This window comes from Triplophysa dalaica, chromosome 3 (genome assembly GCF_015846415.1).
Source record: "Triplophysa dalaica isolate WHDGS20190420 chromosome 3, ASM1584641v1, whole genome shotgun sequence".
NCBI lineage: Eukaryota > Metazoa > Chordata > Actinopteri > Cypriniformes > Nemacheilidae > Triplophysa > Triplophysa dalaica.
In genome coordinates, this window is record NC_079544.1 from 15336657 (window position 1) to 15361958 (window position 25302).

General features: G+C 44.1%; 1 protein-coding gene across 3 annotated transcripts in view; it reads left to right on the top strand.

Moving 5' to 3' along the window:
* The window catches only part of LOC130417684 (low-density lipoprotein receptor-related protein 8-like), a 55317-nt gene that overhangs the window by 26043 nt on the left and 3972 nt on the right, over positions 1-25302 (top strand). For all 3 annotated transcript variants that reach the window (XM_056743389.1, XM_056743390.1, XM_056743391.1), the window contains 13 exons: positions 2525-2917; positions 6623-6745; positions 7153-7275; positions 15408-15527; positions 16009-16134; positions 16742-16913; positions 18682-18909; positions 20776-20894; positions 21046-21185; positions 22786-22927; positions 23242-23394; positions 23657-23893; positions 24501-24569. In XM_056743389.1, the coding sequence (XP_056599367.1) occupies positions 2525-2917; positions 6623-6745; positions 7153-7275; positions 15408-15527; positions 16009-16134; positions 16742-16913; positions 18682-18909; positions 20776-20894; positions 21046-21185; positions 22786-22927; positions 23242-23394; positions 23657-23893; positions 24501-24569 (2145 nt within the window). The remainder of the gene's footprint in view (positions 1-2524; positions 2918-6622; positions 6746-7152; positions 7276-15407; positions 15528-16008; positions 16135-16741; positions 16914-18681; positions 18910-20775; positions 20895-21045; positions 21186-22785; positions 22928-23241; positions 23395-23656; positions 23894-24500; positions 24570-25302) is intronic.

A 25302-nucleotide genomic window follows, 5' to 3' on the forward strand; every position in this document is an offset into this window, starting at 1 on the left:
ATTTCCTGCCCTGCTGAGTCAAGTCAGTGCTGTGTGATACACCTCTCATTGTCCACTGCTCAGGGCTTCATAACTTTAATCCACTGCAGTGACGCTAAGAAGCAACTAGACATCTGCTACTAACATCTCAATGTAGTTTCAGTGCATGCAAAGATTAATGTTAATGCTTGGATTTATGACAGAAAAAGGCTAAAATTAATTTACCAGTTTTGTTGATATATATATTGACTATGACTTGTGTTTGTTGTCTTGATGTGTGTTTGTTTTAGATTTTCTTTTTTTCTTTTTACTTTCAATATGAGAAACTGATTGTTGTGTTATTTACATTAATGTTCTAGAGAGATGCTTTCTTATCAAACAGACTCACAGGAAATGGCATAAAGTTAATATAGTGTTTGTGATAATACTGCCACCATGAAGCATCCCCTGAGAACACATCAAAACAGATGCAAATCAGGTGATGAGTCATGTACTAACATTAAACCTTGAATAATCACCATGCACAACTAATACATTTGATATGTTGTCTAATATAATACAAACTGTCACAATAACTGAATCATTTATGATCATAACTATTTCCCATTGAATCTATGTCTCCCTATACATATGAAAAAGTGACAGTCTAAATCATTTTTTGTTTATTCCTGATTACGTAAAGGTCAATGTCATAAGAATAAAGCTTAATGACATAAGAATAAAGCTTACAACTGACCCTTAGTTACAGGGAGCATAAAATGCACTGCAACAGAAATGCACTGCCTGTTAGGCATTCCTTAGAAACTCACTGTGCCGGTACACAAAGTCCTCTGACAACCCAAAATCCCTCCCCGCTCAGATCCCTCCTGGCCAGTGTTAGAGAACCGCGGGTAACTTATTAAAGTCAATCTCACTTTGGCATTAGGTTAATTGAGTCTTTCTCGCAGTGAATTATGGATGAACAGGTTTGATGATCAGCCCTTTAGAAACTCAAATTGCTCATCATGTAAAATCACACGCAACAGCTCGCTCAGCATTTCAAATGGAGTCACAGTCTGCGTGCTTTGTTTACCGACAAAAGTCACTGTTCGGGTCATGTGGTTGATCTGTTAGCTGGACAAAGACACCGAATGGTTATGTTTGAAATACACTTACTGCCTGCTATTTTTAAATAATAATATGCTGATATGAAAAATGCTTCAAACACTATAGTACATTGTTGTCTGATAACATACTTATGTGCATACTAAGTGTACTGCAGTCATCATTGGTTGTTTTGCGTTTTTATGCAATTTTTTTACATCATTGCGGTGGCTTATGGTATTATGGCTTACTCCCTGTCTACACCTGACCCGAGCGACGCGACATGACAAATGCCTTGTTCGTAATGGGTTTATTTCTGGTGTGTCACGCGGCATCCATTGTGGTCAAAATCATGAATGAATTCTAATACAAAGTAGTCCTGCACTAAAAGACTTTCATGATTGTGTTTGTAAATAATTAAAACGTATTTTCTCCTAGTTATTAATTAAAATAAGCTCTTTTCCTGGCACATGCAAAAAACATGTATTCTGTTGACAAAGATTTGAACAGGCAATAGTAGAAGCTAATATGGGTGGACTGGTCCATCATACGTCTCTCCCCTCAGGGTCGTCATGGCCCAAAGCTTCACCTCCGCTGATCAGAACCTCTCATCATCACTATACTTTGGCTTCTGGGGAACTGGGTCAAACTGGCTGCCTTCCAATCTCAAGCACCACTGGGTCTTCTTATATGCTTGAGCTCGACTGTTTGCTTTGCAAAGTGGATCCAGCCGAAAGCTATCGAAAAATCAATGCAGGCCAATTCATTTCCTTAATCTTCAAAACTCTTCCAAGCGTATTCATTATTGCCTTATGTATTTAATACCCAGTGCAACACTTTTTAAATTCAATGATTCCTGTTTACATAATTGTTATATTTCTGAGATTACAGTGTAGAAATACCTAATATCAGTAAATTTGAAGAACATTTTTATTTTATATGAAATAAGTGCCCAGATTTGAGGAATGTATGCTGTACAGTATCATTGCTGTTTGTGTTCTTTCCCTTAAAATGTTGTGGCGATTTTTCTTCCCGTGCTGGAATAAATGAGTGTAAAAAGTTGGATTTTTGGCACAGTGATGGTAATTGCCTTTTTCCACAAAAATAATCTGCTCTTAATCTAGGCTAATCTCAAACCACAGACTTTTACACTGAAACATGATTTACAAAGGCTCTTCTACATGCACCGGATACAGGAAAGAAGTGTATTCTGGGTATGACAACATTCACATAATGCCCTCATCCAAAATCCAAATGGTTAAAGATGTTCACCTGCATCAGCATTTGAATTCACAGTCTTTCAAGATTTATGAGTAAAGGATTGGGAATTTCAAGGCGCTTATTAAAATACACATGTGCAATATCTCATTCCCATAATGACCAACGCATACCAGCACAATGATGAGAGCAAATCATGCAAAAAAGCATGTTTTTGATCAATTGTCTGTTGTCATATCCACAGATGCCCGGTCCTGCTCAGGAGGAGAATTTCAGTGTCGTAACCGCAAGTGTTTAGCACCAGTCTACGTGTGCGACGGGGACGACGACTGTGGAGATGGCAGCGATGAAGAGAAGTGCTCTCCGCCCACCTGTGGGCCGCACGAGTTCCGCTGCAACAGCTCAGAGTGCGTGCCCAATCCCTGGACATGTGACGGTGACCCGGACTGCGCTGATGGTTCTGATGAGTCGGAGGGGAGATGTGGTAGCGGGTCCAGTCGACCAGCTCCTCCTCCTTCTCGCAGGGCGCAGTGCGGCACTGGAGAATTTCGTTGCGGGAGTGGGGAGTGTGTGAGGCTGACCTGGAGGTGTGACAGGGATCCTGACTGCAAGGACAAATCAGATGAGGCCGACTGCCGTAAGTTTGCCCACATAACTCATATTTACTTTTTATACAGAAAACAGAACATGTGGACCTTACTGTACATAAAGACCTAAGTGGATGGTTCATAGTAGTAAACTGGTTCAAGAATTCGAGGAACATTTAAGTGTGTCGCTGTTTGTCAGTGTACTTGTTTTTTTGTTGAAAAATACAGTAAGCAGTTTTAAAGTTGGATGGTTGAATGTTGCAAATCATTGATAAAAGAGTCAAAGGCCCTAATTCATCCACGCACCATTTATCTCTTTCTTTGCGACCATGGTTTCCATAGGGCCGTATTTTTCTCCAAGACTCATTCTTCACCTGCGGAACTCGATGGATGCTGCATTGTACCGCACACAAAACAAACCCTCTCAGCCAATGAGCAGGAATGTGCTTGAAAATATCTCAGCCATATTTATGGAAATTTCATTGCGGGACTCTGTTGTCACAGCAGGAGTTCTCTTTGTGAAGGGCACACATGCAGCCGTAACAGGAATTAAATTCCCACAGATATCGTAAAGATGTACCAAAGATGGATAAAGAAGGCTCATGACAGATCGTTTTGCATGCTGTCTGCCATTATCTATTCCAACCACATGAAGACCATTTATTGTCATTATTTCTATGAGGCTTGAAGCATTAAGTGTAAAGACACAATTTAATCTTTTTAAAAGTGTAGATATTGTCGTTTTTCAATGAATGAGGCACTTATTTTTATTCTTTGGTAGAAATGCCTAGCAGCTCAGTTTTCTGTACTCTAAACATATTCAGGGAGGCATGCGTCTGTCTCAGAAAACATCTCGAAATGCATTGCATCATCATTAGCAGTCTGGTATTGGCTGTTTGATAAAAAATTCCTGCTTTCCTTGAACAAATACGTTTTTATAGATTTAGCAAGTTATTCACACATTTGATTTGACCAAAATTGAAGCCTAGCCTGAAACAAAAACATAGTATTGCATAAGTATGGCACAAAAGGGTTTTTGCGATTTTCAACGCCTTTCACATTCCAGGAATGACTTTAGATGTACATCCAAAATCAGATTTGTCAAAAGTCAAAGCGTTGTCTCGTCATTTCAAACTTTCCGGGCCGAGTCATTCCCTCAAGGCTAGGAAAATTCTGATTTCACATCTCCGCTGTCATGCTTCTCCGGGCACGTCGGGCTATATTAAGCTACCGTGAGGCGTTTGGTTATTTTAGACAGGAGACTAAGAAGAGACGCTGTGGTAAACAACAGGATCTCATGAGTCTAAGCTGATCTTAAAATCCATAAATTTATGAGAGAAAGACAGGAGCTCAACAGAGCTCTTGATTTTAATTATGATGCTTTATCTTGTTTTGATATTTTGTTTAGTTTTCTAATTGAGAAAAATATGTGGCACAGCCCACGTTTTAAACTTGGTGCCTTTCATTCTTACCCTGAGGTTACATGTCCAGGTCAATTACGATATCATTCTGCCCCGGCCGGAGGGAGTATGGTCAGCACGTGAATGTGTCGGAGTGTTGCTAGGCGACCCGTGGATGTGTGCCCTTGAGTGTGTCTGAGAGCCCTTGAAAGAGAAGGAGGGTACATCTGCCACATGATACTTTATAATCTTATTAATTCCTTGTTCTAATGCGGACTTTGAGGGTTTTGAGTTTTGAAATGGATTATAACACGAAATAAATATACGTAATTTACACACAGCTAGTTGAGAGCACCTCTCTATAGCACCTCCCCAGAAACAAAACCACTAGAATAGTGTCTGATCGCAAAAACGCATGAAACTAACAACATCAAATTAGAAAGCACACAAGATGCAAGTCAGTTTCTAAATACTTACATCCAGTGTACAGGTTATGACCCCTTACATTACATTGTAATATCTCACTTCCTGTTGTCCGATTATGATTATGATTTAGGAGTGCTCGTAATCATATAATCATAAGGTCATGTTGTCCGTATTCGTGTAAAAAAGCTGTTACTATTGTTTCAGGTGTTGTTGCTTCTTTTTTTGTTTTGTATATTTAGATGAACCATGGGCAACTGATGTTATTGAGAGGTTTTGGAGTTTTTCAACCATGAAAGGAATATTTTAACAAAATATTCAAAACATCTGTCAGTGTTTGCTCACCATCATTTCATTCCAAACACGTGAACATGGTGGTCACTCGTCTCCATGCATTTACATGAATGAGGATTAGACCTTACAAGAATACAACCAACACAAAAGGACAATGAATGTGTGAAAAAATGTCAATCAATAAGTCGCTCTGATTCACAAGACAAGTGTGAGAGATGAGTTCATAATAAACTGACAGTCTCTATTCATTATAACTGTATGGGCCAGCACAATCTTGTGAATTTCTCCATCTGCGTTCCATGAAAGAAAGCATGCAGGTTTGTAATACCCCGATAGTGAATAAAGGATAATAGAAAGTTAATTTCAGCTGAAATATCCTTTTTAAGGGATAGCCCCCCAAAAAATTCTGTCATCATTTATGAACTCTCATTTTATTCAAAACCTGTACCGCCCTTGCCTTTGTGGAACACAAAAGAAGATATTTTGAGAAATGTCTCTGTGTGTTTATGTCCATACACTGGAAATCAATGGGGTCCCAAATCGTTTCTTCAAAATATTCCCTTTGTGTTCTACAGAAGAAAGTCCTACGGATTTAAAGGGACAGTTTAACCTCCTGTTGGTCCGAATTTGTATAAATTTCTTTGTTCTGATGACCACAGAGAAAGAAATGTGGAAGAAAATTTTCCGAACATGGCATTATTAGTTTTGAGTGAAAGCAAAAAACTGGCCGAAATAAAACTCTCTAGCTTTTATCAAAGGACGATCATGTAAGTGCGCCATAACAAAGTCTAAAAATTATAACAATAAAAGCTCAAAACTGAAAATGACACGCAAGCTCTGTGTAATACGCTACTGCGCTTTGACTCATCCTCGAACTTTAAATGCAACAGCGGAACGAACTATCAGTAACTGAAGATGTAGCTCACGTGAACTGTCATCCGGCAGGTGCTGATATCACTGACGCTCCTGTTAAGCCTGTTAACATGAAAATATTCACTGCCCCTCTGCGTTATTTTCATAAAAATGAATGTGCACCATATATAAACTTCTGATATGAGTTTAAGTTTGACTATAACTTGAGTACTGTTATGCATATAGGCCTAATAATTATAGAACTACAATGTTTAGATGATTGGTAAAAATGAGGAAAATAATATTTGTTGTAACGTTTTAAAATATGTTCTCCTTAATTTTTGAGGTCTTAGTGTGTGTAATTATTAGAATTCAATAAAAACGATTTAAAAAAAATTTAAACAAATTTTCGGGATTGGTTTTCGGGCCTAGTGCATCCAGAATTTTCGGTATCGGTTTCGGCCCAGAATTTTCATTTCGGTGCATCCCTAGTTCTGACCACCACAGATCAAAAGTCCCCTAGAACTGTTTGCAATTCTACATTCTTCCATATAGCATTGTCTTTGTTCATCAGAACAATCAAATGTATACAGATTTAAAACAACTTGAGTGTGAGTAATGAAGACTGAATGAAATTTTTTGGGTGAACTATCTGTTTATGAAAAGAGGTTTTCTTAAGAACATAAATATGAAATAACTAAATACTTTGTCAAATCTTATTTCTCAGTCGTCTGTGTGTCAGCATTTGCTTTGGCTTATGTGTGAGGTGTTTTGGCTCATCCGCAGCTCTGCTCACATGCCGACCCGATGAGTTCCAGTGTGGAGACGGGTCCTGCATCCACGGCATCAAACAGTGCAACAAAATCCACGACTGCCTGGACAAAAGCGATGAGGCTGGCTGTGTCAACGGTGTGTTTTTATGTGTTTTTGTCTTCGTTCGTTGAATCTATGGTGCCGTTTATTCAGCATGGTGAAAAGTATCCCAGAGATTAAATCGCTTCCGTTCTTTTAAACGACACAACGTTTAATGATTGCAGAGCTGTCTGCTGTGACAGAAGTCTGTCCTGTTGAAAGAAGGCTGTGGTGAAGTGGTAATAAGTGTGGAAATAAATTGGACAATCTTTTTGAAAATAGCTTTTCTTCAGCATATGTGCAAAGAGTCCACCTAAACGGCCGGACTTTTGTTAAATCCTGTGTTCGAATCTTTGTGCTGAGAATATACAAATGTTTAGTAATCTTCAAGACTGAAATCTATTGAATAAGGGTCTAATTGTTCAGTAAGCATCTTTTGTCTTTTTTTCACTTTCATGCTTTAGCTACCAAGTGTGAGGGACCTCTGAAGTTTCTCTGTAGGAACGGGGAATGCATTGATGGCACGAAAGTATGTGACAATGTCAAGGACTGCAAGGATCGATCAGACGAACCCAAAAAGGAGTGCAGTAAGAAAACATTTCTAAGAACATTTTTTGACATTTAGAAAGAATATAGAGGTATACATGAAAAAGATTCAAACAGTTTAGATAATTTAGTCTTGAAAAATGGTGAATCGCGAAACATTTGGTGATTGCGAAATGAGGAAAAACTGAGCACACCTTAACATTTTTGAGATCTCATCGATCGGATGTCTGTTTTGTAGTTGAAAATATGAGTAATAGGTTAATCTGCCAAAAGTTCTGAATTTATTTTCATAGTTGTTTTTACTAAATCAAACAGTTGTTTATATCTCCGACGGGAACCGAACAAACCTTAACTCTAATCCTCTCATTTTTAGTAAATTTAGGGGATAGTTTGCAAGCTACTGCATAGCCAAATAGTAGCTAAGTAGACACAAGCAATGTGCATCATCATTTATACATCTCTTCAAAAGATGAAAGAGAAAACTCAATTTATTTTTATCGTCATTCTCACAATCATATATCTCAGCACTATCTGGGGCAGAGCTTTCTCTGATGAAGAAGAAAAGCTTCTCATAGTCTCATTAGCATCAAAGAGAAATGAAGACCTTAGAGGATGCGCTAGAGGCCTGTGTGTGTGTACCTGCACATCTCTCCAAACCTTATCCTTCTCTCTCAAATGCCAATTCACCCACTTGCATCAATATTCTCAGTCTACAGAGAAAGCGCTCCTAACTCTGTCTTAATGCACTCTGTGTCTTCCTCTTTACTCCAGAAGGCTCTGTTGCTTATTCGACATATGGCTGGCTCCAAGCAATGTGGCCCTGCCCCAAATTGCAAATTTCCGTGAATATTGTCGGAAAGCCAAAACCTTAGAGTTTGAAGGAACACCTGGTCCTCAAATGCTACTCTGTCAGATAGTGGGAGGGAAAAATTGAGAAAGCACTCACTTGTTTGTGGCCCACACATATCCATCCATTTTGCCTCATTAAAAATGTGTCTCCGGTGTGCTCAGTACATCTTGCTGCTCACTCAAGCAGTAGGTAGCAATATGTTCTCACGACCCGAACCGTGTATGCAAACACCCACAACAAAACACAAGCCGTGGGCTGGTTCAGTGCATTACATTTAAAAACCACTCTCAATATTCTGTCAGTAATGTCATTCTTAATGTCTTATCACTAATAGATAATACATGCAATGCCGGGTAATAGTATAATATGTGGAACTGTCTTTAAGGAACATTTCACCCAAAAATAACCCATTTACTTACCCTTGAATACAGAGAAAGATATTTGGAATAATGGTTGTAAACAACAATTCTTGGCCACCATTGACTACCATAGTAAAAGTACCCCAGAACTGTTTGCTTTTCTAAATCTTCCAAATATCTTCGTTTGTGTTCAACAGAACAAAACATTTTGTAAACTATTTTTCCTAAATGGCAAAATGGAGTGAGTTATTTTCTCACTCATATCCAAATCTGTAAGCTATTTTTTTCCTGAACAATTTTCTGTTCATAAATACTGTAGTTCCCTTTCTGTCGGTCTCTCGACGTTGTGTCGAGAACGACAGATGGGGTTCGCCCTTGAGAACCAATCAACTCTGACTACTATAGAAAAGGCCAATGAAATTTGGCGAATGCAATTTGCATGCCGGGCTCCGCCCCAGGAAATCCGGTATAAAAGGAGGCCGGCGTGCAGCATTCACTTACCTTTTGTTCTTCAGAGCCATCGCTCATGAGTACAACTCAGGATTCAATCCTCTACAACTACACGCTGGTGCTACGACGTGTTACAGCGGATCGTCCCTTTCTGCAGCGACCTTCCCCTGGGCGTCTCGGCGGTTCCGGAGGTGTTAGAGATTTTTTCTAAAAGTCCTTTTCAGGACTGACTGAGCATTCTCCAGCGCGGCATGTCCCGCTGTTCTCTTGGGTGCGGCACCCTCATCGAGGAGGGGGATGGACACGATCGCTGCATTAGGTGTCTGGGCGTCCAGCACACTGAAGCAGCGTTCGTTGACACATCTGCCTGCACTGCGGGCAGATTGTCATTCAGAAGTTGCGGTCACGGGTGGCTGTCTTCCTACGGGAACCAGCCACCATTTCGTCTGCTACCCGGGCTGTGACATCTGTGGCTACGGCCCCGATGACCACCCACGTTAGCAGCGTTAGTGATACGGGGAACTCTGCGAACGTAAACCCGCCAGCCAAGTGCTCACGGGCCGATCGCACCCCGATTCGCTCTTCTGAACGTTCCCCAACCGGCGGTGGCATACCGTCCGGATCCTCACGCACACACTCGGAAACGATGTGTGACGTAGATGAGATGTCGCTCGCAGCATCGGAGGGAGACTGGCATCCGACTCTGCCGAATCCAAACTCCACCCCCAGCGGTCGAGTTCAGGAGGAAGCAGAAGTGATGTCATCCGTGCTAACCCGGGGATACGTGGTTCCCGAGGTCGGTGCGCGGTGCAAACCGCGCCCACCCCGGGTGCCATATTTTTCCCGGAGGTGCATGAGGAGCTGTGTAAAACTTGGAACGCTCCTCTCACGGACCGTTCCAGTGAAACCAGCTCCGGCTCCCTTACTTCCCTCGATGGTGAGGCAGCCAAGGACTGCGTCGAGATCCCCCGGGTGGAACGTCCGCCTGCGGTGCACCTGTGCCGCGGACGGCTACCACCTGGGGGGGGATCGACCACTCCTACCGTCCAAAGCACGTAAGACTTCGGCATCACTGGTGTCGAAAGCTTGCGATGTTGCGGGCCAGGCTGCCTCCTCTCTCTATGCCTTGGCCATCCTGCAGGTCCGCCAGGCCAGGGCGTTGAGAGGGCTCCACGAGGGTAAGGCCGACCCGGGTATAATGCAGGATCTCCGTGCCACCGCTGACAGCGCTCTACGGGCGACTAAGGCGGCGGCACGGGCCCTGGGTCGGACGATGTCCACGGTAGTGGTCCAGGAGAGACACCCCCGGCTATACCTTGTGCAGAAGAGTGACAGCAAGGAAGTCCGCTTTCTTGATGCACTCATCTCGCAGGGTGGGTTGTTGGTAACACCGTCGAGAACTGCGCTCAGCAGTTTTTTGACGGCGAAGCAGACAGTGGCAATTAACCACATTTTTTTTTCACGCCGCGACTCGGCCGCCTACAGGCCTCCGAGATCTCACGTGACGTCTGCTTCCCTGCAACCCAGGACCCTTTCGACATCAGCTCCGGTTCCTGTGCCCCCACAGGCGGCACCCCGGAAGCAGAGGTCGAGGGGGAAACCTCCACCCCGTCAGCAACCTCCTCGCGAGAAGGGACACTGACGGGAAGACCCCAGGGAGAACAACATCGGGCCCGAACCTTCACAGCCACGGCTCTGATCGGTCGGTACGGGACGACTCCTGCCTCGTCACCAAAGCCGGGCCCTTGTTAGGGCTTGGCGCCCACTTACTCACTGAGTTTTCTGTTCTCCCCGGGTTTACTTGCAGCCGATCGCACACTCCACTGGACTGTGCTCGGCGAACCGACCTCACACCCTGGCGAGGCGTGAGGTCGTACACATATACGACAGCCGTCACCACTCTCAAACCGACAGTGCGTGCCGTTGTCCCGCCAGGCAGGTAAGCAGGCGGAGCAAAAACCTTCCCTCCGGGGACTCCCCGCGACATGGTTAGCTCCGCCAGCCGACGAACCACCCCCCGTGGGAATGATGAAGCAGACCGTCCCCTTGGTCACCCTGTCACAGTCCCTGGGAGCTCGAGAGCTGCCCACACTGTCTCGCTGGCTAATGAGGGCGGTCCGTCTTGGTTACTCGATCCAGTTCGCCAGAGACTCACCCAAGTTTCGGGGCATCATCTCTCCCTCTGTCAGAGGCAGGGACGCCTCCGTACTTCGGGTAGAGGTCACCACCCTTCTGGCAAAACAGGCATCGAGTTCGTCCCTCAAAACCAAGATGTTCAGTGGGTCACCACCCGCACTTCATCGTTCCCAAGAAAGACGGCGGGTTGCCCCCAAAGGCTGCGTACCCTGAACAGAGCACCTTCACAAGCTGCCATTCAGGGTGCTCACACAGAGGCGCGTCCTGACATCTATGAGGTGTCAGGATTGGTTCGTGGCAATCGACCTGAAGGACGCTTACTTTCATGTCTCGATCCTCCTCGACACCGGCCGTTCCCACGGTTCGCGTGCGAGAGGCGGGCATATCAGTACAGAGTCCTCCCTTTCGGTCTGTCCCTGACCGCCCTTTCTCCCTGAGAGGAGGAAGGCGAGCGGGTACTAAACTATCTCAGCGACTGGCCTATCTTGGCACACTCGCGAGATCTGTTATGTACACAAAGGGACCTGGTGCTCCGGCACCTAGGTCGATTGGGACTCCAGGTCAACCAAGAGAGGGGCAAGCTCTCCCCAGTGCAGAGCATCCTCTTTCTCGGTATGGAACTCAGCTCTGTCACCATGTCGGCACACCTGTCCGCAGTTGTGCCCAACCAGTGTTGAACTGTCTGAAATGAACATTTTTAGGCAGACAGCGGTCCCCCATAAACAATTCAGAGGCTCCTGGGACACATGGCGTCCTCGCGGGCTAATACCCCTCGAGTTGATGCACATGACACCGCTCCAACACTGGTTTCAGAGTCGAGTTCCGAGGAGAGCGTGGCACACCGGCAGCAGGCGCATGGTGATGCCGCCCTGCTGCCGACGCACCATAACCCCTAGTCTTTATGACTTTTTCGACGGACTCAGGTCCCTCTGAGCAGGTTATGAGGCAGGTCGTGGTGACGACTGAAGTCTCCCTGCAGGGGAGCGGTGTAGTGTGCAACGGCACGCAGGTGGGGTGTTGGACGAACCCCCGCCTGCGCTGGCATATCAATTGCCAAGAGTTGTGGGCTATGCTACTTGCACTGAGCAGGCTACGGCCTCTCGTGCGAGACATGCACGTGCTGTTCCGAGGACAGCACTATAGCTGTAGCGAATACAGATCGTCAGGGTGGCGTTCGCACACAGCAGCTAAACACAACTTGCTCGACGCCTCCTCCGGTGGAGTCAACAGGTGACTCGTTCCCTGCAGGCCACACACCCCGGGCAAACTGAACTAGACAGCCGACGTGCTTTCTCGCCAGTTTATGCCTCGTGGAGAGTGGCGACTCCACCCCCGTGCAGTCCAGCTCATTTGGAGGCTGTTCGGGTAGGCCCAGGTAAAACCTGTTCACCTCCCGTAACACCACCATTTGCCCGCTTGATAGTCCCTGCCCTCGGCACGGATATCCTTGCGCACAGCTGGCCGCGGGATGGGCGGAAGCACACCTTCCCCCCCCCAGGAGCCTTCTTGTACAGACTCTGTGCAAGGTCAGGGAGCAGGAGCACCAAGTGTTATTGGTTACACCACACCGGTCTAACCGCACTTGGCCTCAGAGCCGATGCTCTGGACAGCGACTCCCCCTGAACCATTCCCCTGACAGAGGACCTGCTCTCTCAGGGGAAGGACACGTTCTGGCATCCCAGATCAGACCTCTGGAACACCCATGTCTGGTCTCTAGACGGGGCGAGAAGATCCTAAGATGGCTACTCCCCCTATACGGCTGAGACCATCACCCAGGCTAGGGCCCCATCTACTAGGCGGTTACACGCCTCTAGACGGTGCCTCTTCTCGTCCTGGTGTCTTTCTCAACGAGAAAGACCCACTGAGGTGCTTGATCAGGATTGTGTTCCCCTCCTCACGAGACTGGAGACTAACATCTCCCTTCCACACTGAAAGTGTATGTAGTCGCTATTGCCACTCATCACGACTCAGTCGGTGGAAAGTTTCTAGGGCAACACGACCTGGTCACCAGGTTCCTAAGCAGCGAGAGGGCGGAATCCGCCTCATCTCCGCTCCATACCCTCTTGGGACCCTAAGTGGTCCTGGGGAGCCTCAGGGCCCCCCAAAGAGCCCCTCGGAGGTTCCGATCTTCCTCATAGAGTAAGACGGCCCTCCTGACGGCGCTCACTTCTTTCAAGAGGGTAGGGGACCACCGAGCATCCTCCGTGTCCCTGGATTGCCTTAAACTCGGCCCTGGAAACTCTCACGTTATCTTGAGACCCAGGCCCGGATGCGTGCCCAAGAAGTTCCCACTACTCCCTCCGGGGCCAAGTGGTGAACTTGCAGGCGCTCCCCATAGGGGAGGAAGACCCAACCCGATTAGTGTTGTGTCCAGTACGTACTGGACCGCACGCAGAGCTCTGAAGCTCTGACCAGCTCCGTGTCTGTTGGAGGACAGCAGAAGGGGAAGGCTGTCTCCAAACAGAGGCTGGCGCACTGGGTCGTGGACGCCGTTACGACGGCATTCCGATCTCAGAATCTCCCATGCCCATTGGCAGTGAGGGCTCACTCCACACGGAGTTTAGCCACCTCCTGGACACTGGCAGAAGCGCCTCTCTAGCAGACATCTGTAGAGCTGCGGGTTGGGCTATGCCCAAACACCTTCGCAAGGGTTAACAACCTTCGCGTAAACCCGGTGTCAGCCCACGTCCTGCGTGGCGACATGTAGGACTGGCATCCGGGGGGGCGTATGCCTGCGAAAGCACCTTTCCACCCTCTAACAGGTTGGGTCAGTGTGCTATTTACCTTTTCTTCTTACCCGAACACATCGCTAAGAAACTGGTACCTCACCAGCCTCCCTTCTTACCCAGACACTGGTTAAGAATAGGCATTCCATCCATCACCAAACAAGCACCCCCTGGGGGCTGGCTGGGCAGAGCAGCCTTCCCCCTTAGGCCGGGATACCATGTGAGCTATCACAGATAGCTCTAACCGGACCTAGTGCTACCGGACGTCTGTAACACCCCCTCCGTGGGCTGTTCCGTCTGATGTATCCTCATGAGAATGGTTCCCACTCCTGGTAACCCATGAGCTTCCCCAGGTGGGCCTCCACCTCGCGGTTAACTACTCAGTCCGCACGTTCCATGCGTTCTCCTCCAAGGACGAGACCATACCTATATCCACCATATTCCTCCCCACGGGTAGGAGGTGGCCTCTGTAGCGCTTCTCTGATTAAGAGTCGCGCTTACCCGGTGTAAACTGATCTGGATGGCCTCTCGCCTATAGAGAGCTAAGGCCCCGTCCGTGAAAGTTACCGGTCAGGGCTGTACCCATCTTTCTCCAAGAAAGCTCTGGAACCCCCCGACCACCACACTGGAAGGTTACAGTCTCACGAAAGCTTCGAGATGACACGCCCAGGCTTGTTACCGTCGCTTCGCTAGAGATTGTGACGCGATACAGCGTTGTGGCGTTTTCCATAGGCAACCCCATCTGTCGTTCTCGACACAACGTCGAGAGACCGACAGAAAGGGAACGTCTTGGTTACGTATGTAACCTCAGTTCCCTGATGGAGGGAACGAGACGTTGTGTCCCTTATGCCACGAACACGTATCGTATTCTGCTGCAGTTTGAGAGGTCTCAGGCTCTTCAGAACAAAGGTAAGTGAATGCTGCACGCCGGCCTCCTTTTATACCGGATTTCCTGGGGCGGAGCCCGGCATGCAAATTGCATTCGCCAAATTTCATTGGCCTTTTCTATAGTAGTCAGAGTTGATTGGTTCTCAAGGGCGAACCCCATCTGTCGTTCTCGACACAACGTCTCGTTCCCTCCATCAGGGAACTGAGGTTACATACGTAACCAAGACGTTCACAGTGACCATGTCTTTCAAACTCAGAGAGGACAAACGCCCCATCAATACAGAGTTTTCAATGAATAATGACTTAAATCTGGCCTTTTCCTAACAAAAAGCGTATTTTATGGCCCTTTTTACAGTTTGTTGAATTTTGAAAATTCACGAGTCACAAGGTTTTATATATGATTTATAGAAAGATTCGTTCTGCTTGTGTTATATTGAATGGACGGTGGATGGTGTCAGAGCCAAAAAAAACATACAGTATATTTAAAGGAATAAAAAACCCAAAATCGGATCTCATTGTTTCTTTTAAGAATCAATAAATAGAAATGTTCTTAATTCAAAGCCTTGTTGGATGTAAGCTATGCATGAATTGGATCCTTGTTTTTAAAACACATATTTGGAAATATTGATGAGGACTAAAGCCAGTAATGGTGTTGTCTGTATTCTTTCTCCCATAAAATGTACAGCCTCTTTCACACACATGAGCATCCATACATTTCACATAGTTTTTAGTCATTTTTCACCACACCTCTGTTTGTCTCATAGGTTTGAATGAATGTTTACTTAACAACGGCGGTTGCTCACACATCTGCGTGGACCGGCCTATTGGATTTGAGTGTCAGTGTCCCATCGGATACAGGCTGCTGGACAAGAGGACATGTGGAGGTCAGTCCTTAATCTTGTTTACTTGTACTGAAGTAGATCAAATTAATGTGTCTGTTTACATTACTAGCAACAGAAGTAAATGGAAGATTGCTGAATTTCATACTGGGCACGTAACTGTGAAACAGGCTTTTTTAGACTTACGTGTAGATGTCAGATAACAAGTCCAAATGTATGCTAGACTTAAAGCTTATAGAAACAATAAGAAAGTGTTCCTACAAACTGAGAACCAACCACAGTACCTAAATGATTCTACTGTATGTAAATGATGTGGTGAAATCCAGAGGTAAAGATTTGAGCATCTCCTAAACTGTGGCTAATTTAAACTCTGAATCCAATATAACCCATGAATTCAATGACTCATGAGCTTTTCTACCGGGCAGGTAATAGCAGCTGTGCATTTGTGTGTACCCATCCATTCCATTGTCATTTATCTGTGTTGAGTGGGTACGCCTGCTGTCAAGTGTGTCGGTTTGTTTCACAGACATCGATGAGTGTGAGAACCCTGATGCCTGCAGTCAGATCTGCATCAACCTTAAAGGGGATTTCAAGTGTGAATGTCACCCGGGTTATGAGATGGACCCTGTGAGCAAAACATGCAAGGCAAAGGGTAAGGCATTTTTGATACGTTTGTTTTTGTATTGATAGTGAACAGTAAGACGTGATGTGTGCATTTGCCAACTGCTTGAATATGGCTCCATTTTTGTACTCTAACACTAGTTCCCATTCATTCCAACCTTTACTTAGAAGTGAAGTTCTGAGTTGTCTTTTTACACCATTCCCTTAGAAAATAGACCATTTTGTGAAAGATGGATTTTCACTTTAGAAAGATTTCCCCTGGTAGATAATGAGTGTGCTGTTCCCCTTTATGAATCATTATCCCTCAATAAACCATTTCGACATTCAGTTAGTTAGTTCATGCTCTCAGGCATCATGCAATATATTGTATAGTGGACCACACATTCCTTGTGACTTTTTTCAATGTTTGCCCGAACATTCTGCCTAGCTCACACATTTGATTAAAATGACAACATTTTAATCAAATGTTGTCACATGACTGACTTCTGCTTCCTGTGTCCTCCATGGCTCATCCGTCTCCCAGAATAAGATACTGTAGCTGACAATCCCTCGGTGCTTTCAGTAATGGAGTCTACAGCACGGAGGAGAATTGTGTCATAGTCTTATCTATCGTGTGCTTCTCTATCCTCTTTATGTAGGAAAAAGCCCTTACCTGATGTTCACGAACAGACACGAGATCAGGCGCATTGACCTGGTGAAGAGAGACTACACGCAGGTGGTTCCCACTCAGAAGAACGCGGTGGCCATCGACGTAGACGTGGCAGCCAACCGCATGTTCTGGTGTGACCGTTTTCAACATAAAATATACAGGTGACCTCAACTCAAACTTTTACGCTGTAAATATGTGTGGAAACTGTTGAGCTAAGCACTTAAAAGGCAGCCGGGCTCATTACGATGAGAGTCTCCTCTTATTTCAGTGGTAAAGTGCTGCTTCAAAAGCTTGTGATATGTTAATTTTCAAAGCGGGAGAAACAGCTTCAGTTATTTACATATCTCATTTCTCACATGCTCAGAAAAGACAACCTACTAATAATTTTAATTAGAGTTAGACACACAAGAGACAGAGAGGCAGAAAATTACACTAACAAAACATTTTAACTGCCATATTACTGTTCCTGTGTGACCATTTTGTTGGGGTTAGGTTTGTGATTTGTTTCTATTGTGATTTTTGTCTGTTTTTGTAGTTTTCTGTTCCTCTTGTTCCTGTTTCTTGTCGTGTCCAAAATCACCCCCTTTACACTTATTTACTATTCCTGACATCACAAATACAGTACATCTTGAAAAAGTGAATGAATACGAGCGAGTGAATTTGGAAATGTATAATCATTTGTTCACTGATAAAAGACAAAATGACCCGAGCTAAAGAGTCTCCAGAAACAGGATTAAAAACACTGGTGTGTTTTTTGCTTTTCCCAGTAAACCCACTTTGGAGTTCTCATCTCCTTCACATCATAAGAGCTGTATTTCAGCTGTGTTTTTGCCGTATTATGATGTGGTCCTGTTACAAACTCATTTAAAACTTTAAAACGTAATTTTTTACAGTCGTTTCTTGTCTCCTGATTCCAGGTTTCATGTGATACTCTTTCCTAATAATAGATATCTCAGCGGAACCTAAAATTATCTGACATCTCATTTAATAGCAGTTTTCTGCCTCTGCCTTTTCTTTCACCGTCGGTCTTGTGTCACTTCTGAACTTCTAACTGAGGATAAAGTGCAAAGTCATTAGCTGTAACTGATCCACTGTGACCTTGAACTAATTTGGGAAGATATTAAAGTTGATGATGGAAGGCTGTGGGGTCGTGAGCGAGGGGCCTGGATTTATGAACACCTGTTGCACTGATGAACACTTCAGATGATGTGTAGATCTGTAGGTGATGTGGGAAGTGAAGAGCAAGAAAGACAGTTCAGCCCTCAACTTAAAAAAAGCGGCATCTCCCTTTTTTCAATTGGCAAGTATTTTGTGCCCTTATAGAAGGGTACAGGGGACATCCTTTAAAGGGACAGTTCACCCCTAAATTATGTTATCATTTACTCACCCTCAATTTGTTGCAAAGATTTATACATTTCTAGGTTAATGAATAGTTAATATAGTTAATGAACACAGAATTTTCATTTGGGGGAGAACTATTCCTTCAAGTGCAATAAGTCACTTAAAAATGTGTAAAAATGAGATTCCAGCGACAAATATTTTTTTTCTCATTACTGAAAGTGAACTAGTCTAAAAATCACACATTTTCTGTTCAATGGATAGCTATGAATTGTGGGATTTTGATACTGTGAGCCCACGTACACACGCTAAGTTAAAACCAGATATTTTCTGTACATAGTGTGATATGACATAAAACAAAAACCAAGCGATGTGTTTGGTCTTGAAGTCTCTTTAAATGCTCACTATTGCTTCACAAGAAGTTTTTCAACGTTTACATTTCGTCGACTATAGCTGGTGCTAATGACTCTTCAAAACATGAACTGTCATTGGAAATCGATGAATAAATGTCTTCGTCACAAAAAATCACTATCAGAGTGACCAGATTTTTTAACAGAAATTAGATTTATCACGAATGTTCTCTCTCTACAGTGCGTACATCCATGAAGCAAGCGACCCGTCTCGCCACGTAACCCTGATCGATTCAGATCTGCATTCCCCTGAGGGTCTGGCTCTGGACTGGGTCCACCACAACCTCTATTGGACTGACTCAGGCGACAGAACCATCTCTGTGTCCTCTGCGGATGGAAGCAGGAGACGCGTGTTGATCAGCACCGAGCTAAGCGAGCCGCGGGCCATCGCTGTGGATCCAGAGCGAGGGTGAGCGAGTGTATCGCTGGGCAGCCATCAAATGGATCTTATCTTTACACTGTCACACAAAATGACACAATCTCACAGGCCAAACTGGCTTGAAAGGTCACTGCAATAATAAGACCTCGCTGATCTGTACAAGTCAGTGGTTTATTATAAAGTTGATGATAATTCTAGACAATTCTAGGATTGACTCAATAGGCCTGGCATGGCATAAGGGTGAGGTAAATGTACTGTAAATATACAGAAGGTGGATGGAGAGCACGTTTACGTTTAATGATGCGAGATTACATCACTTCCGATTGCCATTTATTGTCCAAGGTATTTCTAGGCAGTATTAACTTTCACTTGAACAGTGGTGGTAATTGATTTTTTTACGTTGTCACTAGTGGTGGGCCGTTAACGGCGTTAACGTGCTGCGTTAACGTGAGACTCTTATCGCGTGATAAAAAAAATGTCGCCGTTAATCTATTCTCAAAGTTGGGTTGGGAGCTGGGTCTATACTACGCAAGCTATGATGACTTTCACCTTGATATTTTAGTGCGGATGTATACCTAGCTGAATTGCACTGTACCGGGTGAGAACGAGATTTTTCAACTCGCGTGATTCGCGCAATTCGCGTCATTCTCGCCGCCTCATCATCTCATGACCAGGGCTTCATTCGCGCGATTCGCGCCGAAAGTAGGTCTATCGCGTCTTTGCATTGACATAACATGTAAATCACTCGCGCTTGACACGCCATTCGCGTTTGGTCTGAACACAACATAACGTTACTGTGAAACTACCGCATCAAACGTGACGTGCTAACATGGATGCAGCTTTGAAGCCGCCGGGTTGCTTCAGGGAAAATTATTTTTAAGAAGCTTCCCAATGGAAACATCGACAAGACTAAGGTTGTTTGCACCTTGTGCAATGCGGAATTGGTTTAAAAAAAACTTTCTCTCAACAGGTAGTGGTCTAGCTTTAGTTGAAACCAGTAAATTTGTATTGGCACCTAATGTATTATGGCATATATGTATGACATATCGCTTGTTGCTCCCTAACTCTTTGTAAGTTGCTTTGGATAAAAGCGTCTGCTAAATGACTAAATGTAATGTACTGTAGGAGCTCTTCCAGTCTCAAGTACCACCTAAACGCAAAGCATCCCTTAGCTAATGCGGAAGTTAACACAAGTACATCTTTCCATTCCATTCCATTTTCTACCGCTTATCCGAACTACCTCGGGTCACGGGGAGCCTGCGCCTATCTCAGGAGTCATCGGGCATCAAGGCAGGATACACCCTGGATGGAGTGCCAACCCATCGCAGGGCACACACACTCACTCATTCACTCACGCACTCACACCCTACGGACAATTTTTTCCAGAGATGCCAATCAACCTACCATGCATGTCTTTGGACCAGGGGAGGAAACCGGAGTACCCGGAGGAAACAAGTACATCTTATTGAACATAATTTATTTTCATCACCAATTATCATAGTAGAACAGCTTTCTCAAGCAGTTTGTGATGCATTTTGGAAACAGGAGATGAGCCCATGGTCTAATGCGCCACCTGGTTTGAGAAACCCGTTCTCAAAGACTTACTTTTAGTCATTATTTGGGTAGCACACATATTCTGAATGCCTTCGGCAGAATTCAAATGAGCCATTTTAATCTAGATTAATCTAGATTAAAAAAATAAAAAATCTATGCCCACCACTAGTTGTTACACAAAAAACAAGATATCGTACTTCATAAATCTTCTCTCCTGTTTATTTTTGTCACTGACAGTATACAGCTCATGGCATTTTCACTGTTTTCCTGCCTTGTTGGCATGGTCTACGTCGGTCAAACAAAGCACTGATATTTTTTCTGGTGAATGCTTTGCTTTCACAGGTTTATGTACTGGTCTGACTGGGGGATCAGGGCGAAGATCGAAAAGGCTGGCATGAATGGTGTCGATCGAAAGGTGTTGGTGTCTAAGGACATTGAGTGGCCTAATGGCATCACTTTAGGTAATGAATCTAGTGAAAAGGAGATCCTAGGAAACATCTGAGATATGATCTTGCTGAGGTGTATGTTTTTATAAAAGCAGGTTAATGGTGTGATTTTAATTAGTGTGAACGTACATCTCCAGACTGTTTGACACTTTTGTCTTTATAATAGATGTAGTAGGGAAGCGTTTGTACTGGGTGGACTCCAAACTTCACATGGTCTCCAGTGTGGATTTAAACGGTGCCCAACGCAGAGTCATCTTGTCCTCTTCCGAAAGACTTGGCCATCCGTACGCCCTCGCTGTTTTCGAGGTGAGTGTCTTTGGCGGATTCACAGTACTATGTGCACAAAGTTGATCAATACTTGTGTTTTATTTCATGAGTAATTGTTGTGATAAAGCATTTTCCCACCACTCTCTGAATAGTCACAAAGCTGTGTGTCTGTTTTCTCTTTGTATTTGATGTATGTTTGTATTTATGTGTCTCCACTTAAGACAAGCCGTGTGCCTGTGTAGACACGGTGTCAGTCTTATATTTCAACAAAGTTTTTATCATTTTTAATAGTTCAATTTAAAAGTCAAATGACCCTGCTGGTATTTAATCAGTCCGTGCTATACACAGTATTTCATCTTTTAGTAAAATACCTACAGTATAGAATAGTTTACTGGATAAATAAATGTTTTTAAATGTAAATACAATGTAATATGAAAATGATTCCTGTTTATAATCCTTTTTAATGTATTTTATGTGTGGGACAATTATAGCATGTGTTCTGCTTAAGCTTAGCCATCTCCATGGCTGGAGTTTAGATGCGATAAAGTAGATTATGGTACTTTCGCAAAATCACAAGTCTGAAGATGTGATGAACAAAGTAATCTAAGATGAATCAGATCCTCACCGCAGAGGAGGCCCGAGGTGACTATGAAGCTGAAGGGCCATTATTTCTGACACCTACACACCAACCATAGGATTAAAGGCCTTATTACAGCACCTGTAGTCTGGATAGAGATTTCGTCCCGGTAGCAGAGTTATATACTCACAAGAATGTGGGAAACTTTTCAATGCGAAACTTTTCCTGACAGCCTTGTTAGTAGATCCACACAGGGTGACCTTTCTGAATTGATTTCCTTTGTTTTAAACAAACCTCTGGCGTAAGCCGACTTATGAAGAGCTGGCTCGCTTCCATTATCTAATGACTTTTTCTAAAGCAAGCATCACTAGTACCTATTCCATTATTTAGTTAGGGATTTAAACAAATCCCCAATCATAAGAATTAAAGGGCTAGTTCACCCCCCCAAAATAATTGTTTTTAATGATTCACCCTTAATGGGGCACGGTGGCTTAGTGGTTAGCATGTTCGCCTCACACCTCCAAGGTTGGGGGTTCGATTCCCGCTTCCGACTTGTGTGTGTGTGGAGTTTGCATGTTCTCCCCGTGCCTCAGGGGTTTCCTCCGGGTACTCCGGTTTCCTCCCCTGGTCCAAAGACATGCATGGTAGGTTGATTGGCATCTCTGGAAAAATTGTCCGTAGGGTGTGAGTGCGTGAGTGAATGAGTGAGTGTGTGTGCCCTGCGATGGGTTGGCACTCCATCCAGGGTGTATCCTGCCTTGATGCCCGATGACTCCTGAGATAGGCGCAGGCTCCTCGTGACCCGAGGTAGTTCGGATAAGCGGTAGAAAATGGATGGATGGATGGATTCACCCTTATGTCCTTCAAAAACTGTATATGACTCTTTCTTCTGGGAAGCACATTTTGAGAAATGAAGGGTTTGTGTACCTTCTGTACAGTGCAAAATCAATGAGGTCCAATGTTGTTCGGTTACCAAATTTCTTTTGCATTAACATGATAACAACAGGAAAGCAACACATTTCCGAACATGTAGACATATCTGTTTGCTCTTGTGTGTTTAAGGATCGGGTGTACTGGACGGACCGCGAGAAGGAGGCCGTCTACAGCGCAAACAGACTCACGGGTCAAGATGTGACCACTCTCGCTGAGCACCTGAACGATCCACATGATATTGTAGTTTTCCATGAGTTGAGCCAACCTGAAGGTAGTTCCAGTTTATGCAATTTTATGTATTTGTTTTCCTATTTTGATGTCTTTGACTAAAGGCGCACTCAAGTTTATAATCCACTATCAAATATCTCCATCTATTACGCCCGTTATCATTTAGACATAACAGTCTGGCACCAAAGACAATGAAGCGTCAACAATTTACAGTTAACTATTGCTATAGTGTAAGTCTGAGCGGACTGAAGATGAACTGTGTCTGACCCGTATGGCTCACAGATTGACGTTTGTACCGCCTCCCGCTGACAGGTGATTAATCACTGTGTGTTGTGTGTGTGTCGTGTCTGCACGCAGCACCTGATAGCTGTAACCTGGGCGGTGGGACTAACGGAGGTTGTGACTTCCTGTGTCTGCGAGCTCCTCAGATCAGTGAGCACTCGCCCAAATACAGCTGCGCTTGCCCAGACGGAGAGGAGCTGAGTCCTGACACACGCCAGTGTGTGCCCGGTAAGCTTGTAACATGGTGCCTTACGGTACATCACCTCTTAACCAGGTGAAAACTGATAAGCGACAAATGAAATAGTTTTGATTCAAACCAACGCAGTTTGTGAATCATTTGGTTTCTATTTCTGTCTTTCGATTAAACATCAGATCCCCTGTAAATGGCACATGTCATGTCACTAACTTGCTACTGGAATTTTGTTCTGGAAGCTTCATTACAGTATATGTCAAGGTTAAGCAAATCTTGATTCTTTCCCTCTACCTCCAGTTCAAAATGACACTGCTGTAATGCCCACTGTCCCCATCAACATCACCATGGAAACCGTTTCGGTGGCTGGCCAGGAAGCAGCGGTGACCTCTCATTCTGATAGTATAGCAGAAACCAGCATCCCATCACTTCTCACTTCCAGCTCAGAGGAACCACCCATCTCCTCTAATGCTACAGCAGAGCAGAGCCCAACACAGATGTCCACACCAGGAGATACCAGTAACCTGTCTCACCACTGTAAGTGTATATCTTGACCGTTTTTAAGCTCTAGAGAACCCTTCAATAAGCTCCACTCCCTGACAAGCTTTACAGAACTTTCCATTGCTCTGAACAGGAAATATCCATAAATGATTTTTCCTACAAAATGGGAAAATCTCGTTTTTTTTCTAGGCTGGAAAAAATGTGTTAACTACACATCAGACTTGCCATTTAACAGCTTGCACAGCTTGGAAATGTCAACCATAAACCTGGTAACATGGACTGTTGCTGTGTTTGACAATCTTTTCAAAACACCAGATGTAGTTTTATGGAGAAATATCTAACTTTTAATGATAATTTTGTCTGAATATCCCAGGCTTTACTTTTTATTTTTGAAAATATGCTCCCAAACCTGTAGTACATTAATGATATTGATAAAAAAACCCAAACTTTGTTATTTTTATAAGATCCTCACACTGAAATAAATCTTGTCAGAAACCTATTAGTATTTTGCTAAATTGTGATTGGTGACTACCTGTTTTAAGTTGAGGGTTGGTTAAGAGTCATTTTGCTGCGTCTGCTATTATGACTATTAACTGATCAAGGAACATTGAGTAAGCATTTCTTCTCTTTCACTCTCCTATAGCCGGCAATGATTTGTTTCTCCTTGGCCGTAATCTGACAGTGGCAGTGCTTGGTGTTGTTATTCCCATAGGTAAGTACATCCTAAACCTCTCTGGCACACGGGGGCCACTAGGGTCCTGCTCTGTGCTATTTTAAGAGCATTTTGACACCAGCGTTACTCACCAATGCTTGAACTGCAAGGTGATTGAGCCCGGGGCACCAGACTCAGCTGTATGTAAATGCAGTCTGTGTGGTGTCTGACTGAGTTTAGATTCATTCCACTTTATCATCTTAGCGGGGAGCCAAGAAAAAAATTCCCTAAGCAGTGCTACGACAAAACGGACTAGCATTAAGCCTACTGCATTGCAGTGAGAGAGCAGATGTTACGCTTTTGTTATTTATATGTTCATAAAAATCGAAACAACAGTAAATTTAAAATTTATTAAGACCATATGCCATCCATTCTGCATGGAACACTGATGACATGTTACACAGATGGGCAATTCCAGCGTCAGGGATGTGACATTTTGAAATCTAAATTCTCTGATTGTGTTTTTGTAACTAATATACTGAATCATCTGTTTATTTTAAAGTCCAGACATCAGAAAAATATCATTCTATACACAAGTTTTATATTTTGAGAGGGAAAATGTATGCGTTTTGGGTGTGACAAAAGCGGATGCACATTTTTGAGAGACAACATGCTTTGTTAGATTTCTGTGAATTTAAATTTACATACCCGACAAATGAAGACGGGACGGCTCTTCTTTAAACAAAGTTGTTACTATGTTTTCATGTGCCCATTTATGATGGACCATTATGGA